The sequence below is a fragment of the Pristiophorus japonicus genome, unplaced genomic scaffold (genome assembly GCF_044704955.1).
Source record: "Pristiophorus japonicus isolate sPriJap1 unplaced genomic scaffold, sPriJap1.hap1 HAP1_SCAFFOLD_607, whole genome shotgun sequence".
In the NCBI taxonomy this organism is placed as follows: Eukaryota; Metazoa; Chordata; class Chondrichthyes; family Pristiophoridae; genus Pristiophorus; species Pristiophorus japonicus.
In genome coordinates, this window is record NW_027254517.1 from 233062 (window position 1) to 247512 (window position 14451).

The window sequence follows — 14451 nt, forward strand, 5'->3', positions numbered from 1 at the left end:
CTGCTCCTATACTCAAATCCTCTAGCTATGAAGGCCAACATACCATTTGCCTTCTTCACTGCCTGCTGTACCTGCATGCCAACCTTCAATCTCTGATGTACCATGACACCCAGGTCTCGTTGCACCTCCCCGTTTCCTAATCTGTCACCATTCAAATAATATTCTACCTCCCTCTTTTTGCCACCAAAATGGATAACCTCACATTTATCCACATTATACTGCATCTGCCATGCATTTGCCCACTCACCTAACCTATCCAAGTCACCCTGCAGCCTCTTAACGACCCCCTCACAGCTCACACCGCCACCCAGCTTAGTGTCATCTGCAAATTTGGAGATATTACATTCAATTCCTTCGTCTAAATCATTAATATATATTGCAAATAGCTGGGGTCCCAGCACTGAGTCCTGTGGTACCCCACTAGTCACTACCTGCCATTCTGAAAAGGACCTGTTTATTCCTACTCTTTGCTTCCTGTCTGCCAACCAGTTCTCTATCCACGTCAATATATTACCCCCAATACCATGCGCTTTGATTTTGCACATCAATCTCTTGTGTGGGACCTTGTCAAAAGTCTTCTGCAAGTCCAAATACACCACATCGACTGGTTCTCCCTTGTCCAGTCTACTAGTTACATCCCCCCCAAAATTGTAGAAGATTTGTCAAGCATGATTTCCCTTTCATTAATCCATGCTGACCTGGACCGATCCTGTCACTGCTTTGCAAATGCGCTGCTATTACATCTTTAATAATTGATTCCAACATTTTCCCCACTACTGATGTCAGGCTAACTGGTCTATAATTACCCGTTTTCTCTCTCCCTCCTTTTTTAAAAAGTGGGGTTACATTAGCTACCCTCCAGTCCATAGGAACTGATCCAGAGTCAATAAACTGTTGGAAAATGACCACCAATGCATCCACTATTTCTAGGGCCACTTAAGTATTCTGGGATGCAGACTATCAGGCGCTGGGGATTTATCGGCCTTCAATCCCATCAATTTCCTGAACACAATTTCCCGACTAATAAGGATTTCCCTCATTTCCTCCTTCTCGCTAGACCCTCGGTCCCCTAGTATTTCCGGAAGGTTATATGTGTCTTCCTTAGTGAAGACAGAACCAAAGTATTTGTTCAATTGGTCTGTCATTTCTTTGTTCCCCATTATAAATTCACCTGATCCTGAATGCAAGGGACCTACATTTGTCTTCACTAATCTTTTTCTTTTCACGTATCTATAGAAGCTTTTGCAGTCAGTTTTTATGTTCCCGGCAAGCTTCCTCACATACTCTATTTTCCCCCTCCTAATTAACCCTTTGTCCTCCTCTGCTGAATTCTAAATTTCTCCCATTCCTCAGGTTTGCTGCTTTTTCTGACCAATTTATATGCCTCTTCCTTGGATTTAACACTATCCTTAATTTCCCTTGTTAGCCACGGTTGAGCCACCTTCCCAGTTTTATTTTTACGCCAGACCGGGATAGCAGGCAGTGACGAGTGGAGTGCCGCAGGGCTCAGTGCTGGGACCCGAGCTCTTTACAATATACATTAATGATTTAGATGATGGAATTGAGTGGAACATCTCCAAGTTTGCAGATGGCGGTGTGAGCTGTGAGGAGGACGCTAAGAGGCTGCAGGGTGACTTGGACAGGTTAGGCGAATGGGCAAATGCATGGCAGATGCAGTATATTGTGGATAAATGTGAGGTTATCCACTTTGGGGGCAAAAACACGAAGGTAGAATATTATCTGAATGGTGACAGATTAGGAAAAGGGGAGGTGCAACGAGACCTGGTTGTCATGGTTCATCAGTCATTGAAAGTTGGCATGCAGGTACAGCAGGTGGTGAAGAAGGCAAATGGTATGTTGGCCTTCATAGCTGGGGGATTTGAGTATAGGAGCAGGGAGGTCTTACTGCAGTTGTACAGGGCCTTGGTGAGGCCACACCTGGAATATTGTGTTCAGTTTTGGTCTCCTAATCTGAGGAAGGACGTTCTTGCTATTGCAGGAGTGCAGCGAAGGTTCACCAGACTGATTCCAGGGATGGCTTAGCATATGAAGAAAGACTGGATAAACTGGGCCTTTATACTCTGGAGTTTAGAAGGATGAGAGGGGATCTCAGAGAAACATATAGGATTCTGACGGGACTGGAAGAATGTTCCCGATGTTGGGAAAGTCCAGAACCAGGGGACACAGTCTAAGGATAAGGGGTAAGCCATTTAGGACTGAGATGAGGAGAAACTTCTTCACTCAGAATTGTTAACCTGTGGAATTCCCTGCCGCAGAGAGTTGTTGATGCCAGTTCATTGGATATATTCCAGAGGGAGTTAGATATGGCCCTTACGGCTAAAGGGATCAAGGGGTATGGAGAGAAAGCAAGAACGGGGTACTGAAGGAATGATCAGCCATGAACTCATTGAATGGCGGTGCAGGCTCGAAGGGCCGAATGGCCGACTCCTGCACCTATTTTCTATGTTTCTATGTACAATTGTTGAAGTCCATCCATTCTTTAAATGTTTGCCATTGCCTATCCACCGTCAACCCTTTAAGTATCATTCGCCAATCTATTCTAGCCAATTCACGTCTCATACCATCGAAGTTACCTTTCCTTAAGTTCAGGATCCTAGTCTCTGAATTAACTGTGTCACTCTCCATCTTAATGGATAATTCTACCATATTTTGGTCATCTTCCCCAAGGGGACTCGCACAACAAGATTGCTAATTAGTCCTCTGTCATTACACATCACCCAGTCTAGGATGGCCAGCTCTCTAGTTGGTTCCTTGACATATTGGTCTCGAAAACCATCCCTAATACACTCCAGGAAATCCTCCTCCACCGTATTGCTACCAGTTTGGTTAGCCCAATCAATATGTAGATTAAAGTCGCCCATGATAACTGCTGTACCTTTATTGCAGGCGTCGGTAATTTCCTGTTTGATGCTGTCCCCAACCTCACTACTACTGTTTGGTGGTCTGTGCACAACTCCCACTAGCGTTTTCTGCCCCTTGGTGTTCCGCAGCTCCACCCATACCGATTCCACATCATCCAGGTTAATGTCCCTCCTTACTGTAGTATTAATTTCCTCTTTAATCAGCAACGCTACCCCACCTCCTTTTCCTTTCTGTCTGTCCTTCCTGAATGTTGAATACCCCTGGATGTTGAGGTCCCAGCCTTGGTCACCCTGGAGCCATGTCTCCGTAATCCCAACTACATCATATCCGTTAACAGATATCTGCACAGTTAATTCATCCACCTTATTACGAATGCTCCTCGCATTGAGACTCAGAGCCTCCAGGCTTGTTTTTTTAACACTCTGTCCTTTTAGAATTATGCTGTAATGTGGCCCTTTTTGATTTTTGCCCTTGATTTCTCTCCCCTCCACTTATCTCCTTTCTACCTTTTGCTTCTGCCTACTCCTGCTCCTATTTCTTATATTCTTACGTTCTTATGTAACGCCCCCATTTAAAAAAAGCAGGAAACTATAGACCAGTTAGCCTAACATCTGTGGTTGGGAAAATGCTGGAGTCCATTATTAAGGAAGCAGTTGGAAAAGGAAGATTCAATCAAGCAGAGTCAGCATGGTTTTATGAAGGGAAATCATGTTTGACAAATTTGTTGGAGCTCTTTGAGGATGTAATGAACAGGGTGGATAAAGGGGAACCAGTGGATGTGGTGTATTTGGATTTCCAGAAGGCATTCGATAAGGTGCCACATAAAAGGTTACTGCACAAGATAAGAACTCACGGGATTGGGGGTAATATATTAGCTTGGATAGAGGATTGGCTAACTAACAGAAAACAGAGAGTAGGGATAAATGGTTCATTCTCTGGTTGGCAAACTGTAACTAGTGGGGTGTCGCAGGGATCAGTGCTGGGACCCCCAACTATTTACAATCTATATCAATGACTTGGATGAAGGGACCGAGTGTAATGTAGCCAAGTTTGCTGATGATACAAAGATGGGAGGGAAAGCAAGTTGTGAGGAGGACACAAAAAATCTGCAAAGGGATACAGACAGACTCAGTGAGTGGGCAAACATTGGGCAGCTGGAGTATAATGTGGGAAAATGTGAGGTTATCCACTTTGGCAGAAAAAATAAATAAGCTCATTTTCATTTAAATGGAGAAAGATTGCAAAGTGCTGCAGTACAGAGGGACCTGGGGGTCCTTGTGCATGAAACACAAACAGTTAGTATGCAGGTACAGCAAGTGATCAGGAAGGCAAATGGAATGTTGGCCTTTATTGCAAGGGGGATAGAGTATAAAAGCAGAGAAGTCCTGCTACAACTGTACAGGGTATTGGTGAGGCCACACCTGGAGTACTGCGTACAGTTTTGGTCTCCGTATTTAAGAAAGGATATACTTGCATTGGAGGCAGTTCAGAGAAGGTTCACTCGGTTGATTCCGGAGATGAGGGGGTTGACTTATGAGGATAGGTTGAGTAGGTTGGGCCTATACACATTGGAGTTCAGAAGAATGAGAGGTGATCTTATTGAAACGTATAAGATAATGAGGGGCTTGACAAGGTGGATGCAGAGAGGATATTTCCACTGATAGGGGAATCTAAAACTCGGGGACATAGTCTCAGAATAAGGGGCTGAGAATGAGGAGGAATTTTTTCTCTCTGAGGATTGTAAATCTGTGGAATTCTCTGCCCCAGAGAGCTGTGGAGGCTGGGACATTGAATATATTTAAGGTGGAGATGGACAGATTTTTGAGTGATAAGGGAGTGAAGGGTTATGGGGAGCGGGCGGGGAAGTGGAGCTGAGTCCATGATCAGATCAGCCATGGTCATATTAAATGGCGGAGCAGGCTCGAGGGGCCGAATGACCTTCCCCGTACTCTGCTTCCCCCTCACCAGCAGCCCTGCCTCGGACCCTCTGACCCTCCCTCAGATCCTCTGACCCTCCCTCGGACCCTCTGACCCTCCCTCGGACCCTCCCTCGGACCCTCTGATCCTCTCTCTCTCTCTCTCTCTCCAGGTGTTTGACAGCTCAGGCTCGTTCCTCTCCTACATTAACACCACTGCTGACCCTCTGTATGGGCCCCAAGGCCTGGCATTGACCTCTGATGGACATGTGGCCGTGGCAGACTCTGGCAATCACTGCTTCAAGGTTTACCGATACTTGCAGTGAGAGAAAGTTCCGGAACTCAGCGGAGGACCATGGCGGCCATCTTCTTTCCTGTGTCATTCCGTCCAGTCCACGAGAAGCGATGCATTCGGGTTTTGTGTTGTAAATACAGAGAGAAGCCGACGTGTGATTGAGGCCCACGGTGGGAGTTGGTCAAGGAGTGCTCCGGCTCTCCGGCCCCCACTGACTGCTTGTCACCAGCCGTGGTTACAGGGACCCCACCCACAGATTCTGCCCGTCTCCAGGGAACCACTCCACTCAAACAAGGATTGGAGGCAACCGAGCACGAAATGGACCAATCGCAACGCTCAGATCCGCAATGCTGACTCCCACAGCCTGGGCTCTCTCTCCCCCCTCCCCCCCCACCCCCGAACCCTCCCCCCCAGAGCCCCCTCTCCCCCCCCTTCCCCCTGGGCCCCCTCCCCCCCCCCCCCCGGGCCCCCTTTCCCCCCCCGGGCCCCCTCCCCCCTGGGCCCTCTCTCTTCTCCCCCCCCCCCCCTGCACGCCCCCCCCCCCGGCCCTCTCTCCCCCACCCCCTCTCCCCTCGCCCTCTCCCCCCCCCCCCCCCCCCCCACCTCCAGTCCCCCACTGACCCCCCCCGGGCCCCCTCTCCCCCACACCCGGGCCCTCTCTCCACCCCACCCCCCCCGAGCCCTCTCTTCCCCTCACCCTCTCTCCCCCACACCCCCTTCCCCCTCCCTACCTCCAGGCCCCCTCCCTTCCCCCCCGGGCCCTCTCCACCCCAGGCCCTCCTCCCCCCTGGGCCCTGATTCCCCGTACCCCAGTGAGAGTCAGTGTGTGTGGGACTGTACCCCAGTGAGAGTCAGTGTGTGTGGGACTGTACCCCAGTGAGAGTCAGTGTGTGTGGGACCCGTACCCCAGTGAGAGTCTGTGTGTGTGGGACTGTACCCCAGTGAGAGTCAGTGTGTGTGGGACCCGTACCCCAGTGAGAGTCCGTGTGTGTGGGACTGTACCCCAGTGAGAGTCAGTGTGTGTGGGACTGTACCCCAGTGAGTCAGTGTGTGTGGGACCCGTAACCCAGTGAGAGTCAGTGTGTGTGGGACCCGTACCCCAGTGAGAGTCAGTTTGTGTGGGACTGTACCCCAGTGAGAGTCAGTGTGTGTGGGACTGTACCCCAGTGAGTCAGTGTGTGTGGGACTGTACCCCAGTGAGTCAGTGTGTGTGGGACTGTACCCCAGTGAGTGTCAGTGTGTGTGGGACCCGTACCCCAGTGAGAGTCAGTTTGTGTGGGACTGTCCCCCAGTGAGAGTCAGTGTGTGTGGGACTGTACCCCAGTGAGAGTCAGTGTGTGTGGGACCCGTACCCCAGGGAGAGATGGGTTCGTGGTGATGGGATTATTGTTACTGGAATCAGTAATGTGGACATTATTTGTAACTTGATGTATCACCAGGATTAAATGACCGCATGCAGCGGGCAGAATGTGAATCCATGTTGGTTGATAGAGCAGAGCCAGGGTAACCTCTGTATATATGTATATATAGAAATCAACATTAGCAATCACACATGGTGGATGGATTGTTTTGTGCCCCCTGTGTATGTGCGCGTCAGCAGGGAAATATCTTTTCGGAATCACTCACTTCTGAGTTGGAGGGAGGGTTCCTATCCACTCCTGGAAAAGCACATTATCTTGGACAGTACTGAGGGAGTGCCGCACTGTCGGAGGGTCAGTGCTGAGGGAGTGCCGCACTGTCGGAGGGGCAGTACTGAGCGACCGCTGCACTGTCGGAGGGGCAGTACTGAGCGACCGCTGCACTGTCGGAGGGGCAGTACTGAGGGAGTGCCGCACTGTCGGAGGGGCAGTACTGAGGGAGTGCCGCACTGTCGGAGGGGCAGTACTGAGGGAGCGCCGCACTGTCGGAGGGGCAGTACTGAGGGAGTGCCGCACTGTCGGAGGGGCAGTACTGAGGGAGTGCCGCACTGTCGGAGGGGCAGTACTGAGGGAGTGCCGCACTGTCGGAGGGGCAGTACTGAGGGAGTGCCGCACTGTCGGAGGGGCAGTACTGAGGGAGCCCCGCACTGTCGGAGGGGCAGTACTGAGGGAGTGCCGCACTGTCGGAGGGGCAGTACTGAGGGAGTGCCGCACTGTCGGAGGGGCAGTACTGAGGGAGTGCCGCACTGTCGGAGGGGCAGTACTGAGGGAGTGCCGCACTGTCGGAGGGGCAGTACTGAGGGAGTGCCGCACTGTCGGAGGGGCAGTACTGAGGGAGTGCCGCACTGTCGGAGGGGCAGTACTGAGGGAGTGCCGCACTGTCGGAGGGGCAGTACTGAGGGAGTGCCGCACTGTCGGAGGGGCAGTACTGAGGGAGTGCCGCACTGTCGGAGGGGCAGTACTGAGCGAGCGCTGCACTGTCGGAGGGGCAGTACTGAGGGAGCGCTGCACTGTCGGAGGGGCAGTACTGAGGGAGTGCCGCACTGTCGGAGGGGCAGTACTGAGGGAGCTCCGCACTGTCGGAGGGGTAGTTCTGAGGGAGCGCTGCACTGTCGGAGGGGTAGTTCTGAGGGAGCGCTGCACTGTCGGAGGGGCAGTACTGAGGGAGCGCCGCACTGTTGGAGGGGCAGTACTGAGGGAGCGCCGCACTGTCGGAGGGGCAGTACTGAGGGAGTGCCGCACTGTCGAAGGGGCAGTGCTGAGGGAGTGCTGACCTCGAGGAGGTGCCTTCCAATCAGAAAAGATCGATGAATGTTGGCGATGTGCCGAGCCTTCAGAAACAGGTTGAGGATAATCCCAGCATTCCCGCTGATGCCTCAGTTCCTGGGATTGTTCAAGGGTCAGTGTTCCCTGGAGTGCAGTGGGAGGTCAGCGAGCTGGGGAAATACAGATCAATTCGAATCTCCTCAATTTCTGTCTATTGCTGACTGTGGGATCATTCTGTGCACAATGTGGTGGTTCGAAGTTCGAACATCAGTCCGTGCCCCACCCCCGCACCGGCCCTCCCCCGCCACTCCATGCCCCCACTCCCTCTTCCCCCTCCCCCTCTCCCCCCCCCACTCCCCCTCCCCACTTCCCCCACCCTCTCCCCCCCCGCACTCCCCCTCCCCCATCTCAAACTCACCCTCCCCCCACTCCCCTCTCCCCCTCCCCCATCTCAAACTCACCCTCCCCCCACTCCCCTCTCCCTCCCCCTCCACCCTCTCCCCCCACCCCACTCCCCCTCCACCTCCCCCGCTGGTCCTCCCCTTCCCGTCCCCCTCTTCCCGTCCCCCTCTTCCCCTCCCCCTCTTCCCCTCCCCCTCTCCCCCTCCCCCTCTCCCCCTCCCCCTCTCCCCCTCCCCCTCTTCCCCTCCCCCTCTTCCCCTCCCCCTCTTCCCCTCCCCCTCTTCCCCTCCCCCTCTTCCCCTCCCCCTCTTCCCCTCCCCCTCTTCCCCTCCCCCTCTTCCCCTCCCCCTCTTCCCCTCCCCCTCTCCCCCTCCCCCGCCGGCCCTCCCCCTCCCCCGCCGGCCCTCCCCCCCCCACTACCCCTCCCCATCTCCTCCCCCCCCACACCCCCTCCCTCCTCTCCCCCTCCACCCTCTCCCCCCACCCCACTCCCCCTCCCCCTCCCCCGCCGGCCCTCCCCTCCACTCTTCCCCTCCCCATCTCTCCCTCCCCCTCCACTCCCCCTCACCCTCCCCCTCCCCCACCGGCCCTCCCCCTCCCCCTCGCCCCCCACTACCCCTCCCACTACCCCTCCCGCTACCCCTACCCCTCCCCCTCCCCCTTCCCACCCCCTCTACCCCTCCCCCTCCCCCTCCCCCCTCCCCCCCACTACCCCTCCCCCACTACCTCTCCCCCCACTACCCCTCCACCATTTCCCCCCCCCCACTCTCCCTCCCTCCTCTCCCCCTCCCCCTCCCCCCCTCTTCCTCCCCCTTCCCCCCCACTACCCCTCCCCCCCCCACTACCCCTCCCCCCCCACTACCCCTCCCCCCCCACTACCCCTCCCCCACCACTACTCCTCCCCCGCCCATGTTGGGGAAACGAGATGACTCTCAAGCTTGAAATGCTGACTCTAACCCAGCCTCTGTTTTTGGGGCTTTAGCCCACATTGAGGACTGGGCTCCAATCCTTCACACAGAGCTCAGGGAGAGGCTGACCCCTGGTCCCAGAGCTGAAAGATCAGCATCTGACCCATGACCTTTGGCCCTTAGGGGCGGGATTGACCCAGTGATTCTCCGAAGGAGGGAAAGTCCCACAGTTCCATTTAACCAAAATTAATTCTGGGACTTCCATTTATCCTCGCATCCTGCCCCCTGGTTGCCCCCCACCACCAGTTGCTCCCTCCCCAGTCCCTCCTTGTCACCTCCCCCCCCCCCCCCCCCCCATCATGCCCCCAATCTCTCCCCCCCCCCCCCCACCCCGAACCCGACACTCCCCGGGGCCTGGTCTGGGTGGGCCGTACCATCAATGGGCGAGGGGGATACTGATACGCGGCCTGGGATGATTGAGCAGTTGTGCTGTGGGGGAGGGGCAGCGCCACTGGTCTCTGACCTTCGACCCTGAGTAGGGGGTCTTTCTGTAAAGGAATATATTAAAAAGAAACTATGTAAAGTGATCTCGTGTTTGTGTGATTCTTGCTGCAATGTCCCCCCACCCCCCGTGTCCCGCTCTCTCCCCCCCGTGTCCCGCTCTCTCCCCCCCGTGTCCCGCTCTCTCCCCCCCGTGTCCCGCTCTCTCCCCCCCCGTGTCCCGCTCTCTCCCCCCGTGTCCCGCTCCCCCCCCCCGTGTCCCGCTCTCTCCCCCCCGTGTCCCGCTCTCTCCCCCCCGTGTCCCGCTCTCTCCCCCCCCGTGTCCCGCTCTCTCCCCCCGTGTCCCGCTCCCCCCCCCCGTGTCCCGCTCTCTCCCCCCCGTGTCCCGCTCTCTCCCCCCCTGTGTCCCGCTCTCTCCCCCCGTGTCCCGCTCCCCCCCCCCGTGTCCCGCTCCCCCCCTCCGTGTCCCGCTCTCTCCCCCCGTGTCCCGCTCCCCCCCCCCGTGTCCCGCTCTCGCCCCACCCCGTGTCCCGCTCTCGCCCCACCCCGTGTCCCGCTCTCTCCCCCCCGTGTCCCGCTCTCTCCCCCCCGTGTCCCGCTCTCTCCCCCCCGTGTCCCGCTCTCCCCCCCCCCCCCGTGTCCCGCTCTCTCCCCCCCGTGTCCCGCTCTCGCCCCACCCCGTGTCCCGCTCTCTCCCCCCCGTGTCCCGCTCTCTCCCCCCCGTGTCCCGCTCTCTCCCCCCCGTGTCCCGCTCTCTCCCCCCCGTGTCCCGCTCTCTCCCCCCCGTGTCCCGCTCTCTCCCCCCGTGTCCCGCTCTCCCCCCCCCCCGTGTCCCGCTCTCTCCCCCCCGTGTCCCGCTCTCTCCCCCCCGTGTCCCGCTCTCTCCCCCCCGTGTCCCGCTCTCTCCCCCCGTGTCCCGCTCTCTCCCCCCGTGTCCCGCTCTCTCCCCCCCGTGTCCCGCTCTCTCCCCCCCGTGTCCCGCTCTCTCCCCCCCGTGTCCCGCTCTCTCCCCCCCGTGTCCCGCTCTCTCCCCCCGTGTCCCGCTCTCCCCCCCCCCCCGTGTCCCGCTCTCTCCCCCCCCGTGTCCCGCTCTCTCCCCCCCCCCCCGTGTCCCGCTCTCTCCCCCCCGTGTCCCGCTCTCTCCCCCCCGTGTCCCGCTCTCTCCCCCCCGTGTCCCGCTCTCTCCCCCCCGTGTCCCGCTCTCTCCCCCCCGTGTCCCGCTCTCTCCCCCCCGTGTCCCGCTCTCTCCCCCCCGTGTCCCGCTCTCTCCCCCCCCCCGTGTCCCGCTCTCTCCCCCCCCCGTGTCCCGCTCTCTCCCCCCCGTGTCCCGCTCTCTCCCCCCCGTGTCCCGCTCTCTCCCCCCCGTGTCCCGCTCTCTCCCCCCCGTGTCCCGCTCTCTCCCCCCCGTGTCCCGCTCTCCCCCCCCCCCCCGTGTCCCGCTCTCCCCCCCCCCCCGTGTCCCGCTCTCTCCCCCCCGTGTCCCGCTCTCCCCCCACCCCGTGTCCCGCTCTCCCCCCACCCCGTGTCCCGCTCTCCCCCCCCCCCGTGTCCCGCTCTCCCCCCCCCCGTGTCCCGCTCTCCCCCCACCCCGTGTCCCGCTCTCCCCCCACCCCGTGTCCCGCTCTCCCCCCACCCCGTGTCCCGCTCTCCCCCCACCCCGTGTCCCGCTCTCCCCCCACCCCGTGTCCCGCTCTCCCCCCACCCCGTGTCCCGCTCTCCCCCCACCCCGTGTCCCGCTCTCCCCCCCCCCGTGTCCCGCTCTCCCCCCCCCCGTGTCCCGCTCTCCCCCCCCCCGTGTCCCGCTCTCCCCCCACCCCGTGTCCCGCTCTCCCCCCACCCCGTGTCCCGCTCTCCCCCCACCCCGTGTCCCGCTCTCCCCCCACCCCGTGTCCCGCTCTCCCCCCCCCCCGTGTCCCGCTCTCCCCCCCCCCCGTGTCCCGCTCTCCCCCCACCCCGTGTCCCGCTCTCCCCCCACCCCGTGTCCCGCTCTCCCCCCACCCCGTGTCCCGCTCTCCCCCCACCCCGTGTCCCGCTCTTCCCCCCCCCCCCCCGTGTCCCGCTCTCGCCCCACCCCGTGACCCTCTCCCCTCCCCCCGTGACCCGCTCCCCACCCCCTCCCCCCCCGTGACCCGCTCCCCACCCCCCTCCCCCCGTGACCCGCTCACCAACCCGCCCCTCCTCTCACTCTCCTCCCTCACTCTCCACCCTCACCCTCATAAGAACATAAGAAATAGGAGCAGGAGTCGGCCATTCGGCCCCTCGAGCCTGCTCCGCCATTTAATAAGATCATGGCTGATCCGATCATGGACTCAGCTCCACCTCCCTGCCCATCCTCTTATCCCCTTATCGTTTAAGAAACTGTCTATTTCTGTCTTAAATTTATTCAATGTCCCAGCCTCCACAGCTCTCTGGGGCAGCGAATTCCACAGATTTACAACCCTCTGAGAGAAGAAATTTCTCCTCATCTCAGTTTTAAATGGGCGGCCCCTTATTCTAAGACCATGCCCTCTAGTTCTAGTCTCCCCCATCAGTGGAAACATCCTCTCTGCATCCACCTTGTCAAGCCCCTCATAATCTTATACGTTTCGATAAGATCACCTCTCATTCTTCAGAATTCCAATGAGTAGAGGCTCAACCTACTCAACCTTTCCTCATAAGTTAACCCCCTAATCCCCGGAATCAACCGAGTGAACCTTCTCTGAACTGCCTCCAAAGCAAGTATATCCTTTCGTAAATATGGAAACCAAAACTGCACGCAGTATTCCAGGTGTGGCCTCACCAATACCCTGTATAACTCTAGCAAGACTTCCCTGCTTTTATAATCCATCTCCTTTACAATAAAGGACATGGACATTAGCCTGGATGATGTGGAATCGGTATGGGTAGAGTTGCGGAATACCAAGGGGCAGAAAACACGAGTGGGAGTTGTGTACAGACCACCAAACAGTAGTAGTGAGGTTGGGGACAGCATCAAACAAGAAATCAGGGATGTGTGCAATAAAGGATCAGCAGTTATCATGGGTGACTTTACATAGAAACATAGAAAATAGGAGTAGGCCATTCGGCCCTTCGAGCCTGCACCACCATTCAATAAGATCATGGCTGATCATTCCCTCAGTACCCCTTTCCTGCTTTCTCTCCATACCCCTTGATCCCTTTAGCCGTAAGGGCCATATCTAACTCCCTCTTGAATATATCCAATGAACTGGCATCAACAACTCTCTGCGGCAGGGAATTCCACAGGTTCACAACTCTCTGAGTGAAGAAGTTTCTCCTCATCTCAGTCCTAAATGGCCTACCCCTTATCCTTAGACTGTGACCCCTGGTTCTGGACTTCCCCAACATTGGGGACATTCTTCCTGCATCTAACCTGTCCAGTCCCATCAGAATCTTATATGTTTCTATGAGATCCCCTCTCATCCTTCTAAACTCCAGTGTATAAAGGCCCAGTTGATCCAGTCTCTCCTCATATGTCAGTCCAGCCATCCCTGGAATCAGTCTGGTGAACCTTCGCTGCACTCCCTCAATAGCAAGAACGTCCTTCCTCAGATTAGGAGACCAAAAATGAACACAATATTGCAGGTGAGGCCTCACCAAGGCCCTGTACAACTGCAGTAAGACCTCCCTGCTCCTATACTCAAATCCCCTAGCTATGAAGGCCAACATACCATTTGCCTTCTTCACCGCCTGCTGTACCTGCATGCCAACTTTCAATGACTAATGTACCATGACACCCAGGTCTCGTTGCACCTCCCCTTTTCCTAATCTGTCACCATTCAGATAATAGTCTGCCTTCGTGTTTTTGCCACCAAAGTGGATAACCTCACATTTATCCACATTATACTGCATCTGCCATGCATTTGCCCACTCACCTAACCTGTCCAAGTCACCCTGCAGCCTCTTAGCGTCCCGCTCACAGCTCACATCACCACCCAGTTTAGTGTCATCTGCAAACTTGGAGATATTACACTCAATTCCTTCATCTAAATCATTGATGTATATTGTAAATAGCTCGGATCCCAGCACTGAACATTGTGGTACCCCAGTAGTCACTGCCTGTCATTCTGAAAAGGACCCATTTATCCCGACTCTCTGCTTCCTGTCTGCCAACCAGTTCTCTATCCACATCAGTACATTACCCCCAATACCATGTGCTTTAATTTTGCACACCAATCTTTTTTGTGGGACCTTGTCAAAAGGCCTTTTGAAAGTCCAAATACACCACATCGACTGGTTCTCCCTTCTACTAGTTACATCCTCAAAAAATTCCAGAAGATTTGCCAAGCATGATTTCCCTTTCATAAATCCATGCTGACTTGGACCGATTCTGTCACTGCTTTCCAAATGTGCTGCTATTTCATCCTTAATAATTGATTCCAACATTTTCCCCACTACTGATGTCAGGCTAACCAGTCTATAATTACCCGTTTTCTCTCTCCCTCCTTTTTTAAAAAGTGGTGTTACATTAGCTACCCTCCAGTCCATGGGAACTGATCCAGAGTTGATAGACTGTTGGAAAATGATCACCAATGCATCCACTATTTCTAGGGCCACTTCCTTAAGTATTCTGGGATGTAGACTATCAGGCCCCGGGGATTTATCGGCCTTCAATCCTGTCAATTTCCCGAATATAATTTACCGCCTAATAAGGATATCCTTCAGTTCCTCCTTCTCACTAGACCCTCGGTCCCCTAGTACATTCGGAAGGTTATTTGTGTCTTCCTTCGTGAAGACAGAACCAAAGTATTTGTTCAACTGGTCTGCCATTTCTTTGTTCCCCATTATAAATTCATCTGAATCTGACTGCAAGGGACCTACGTTTGTCTTCACTAATCTTTTTCTCTTCACATATCTGTAGGAGC

General features: G+C 56.0%; 1 protein-coding gene across 1 annotated transcript in view; it reads left to right on the forward strand.

Moving 5' to 3' along the window:
- The window catches only part of LOC139255440 (tripartite motif-containing protein 2-like), an 81697-nt gene extending 76084 nt beyond the window's left edge, over nt 1-5613 (forward strand). The window contains exon 10 of the mRNA XM_070873920.1: nt 4973-5613. Coding sequence (XP_070730021.1) covers nt 4973-5125 — 153 coding nt within the window. The 3' untranslated portion in view covers nt 5126-5613. The remainder of the gene's footprint in view (nt 1-4972) is intronic.
- Nucleotides 5614-14451: the final 8838 nt, after the last annotated feature.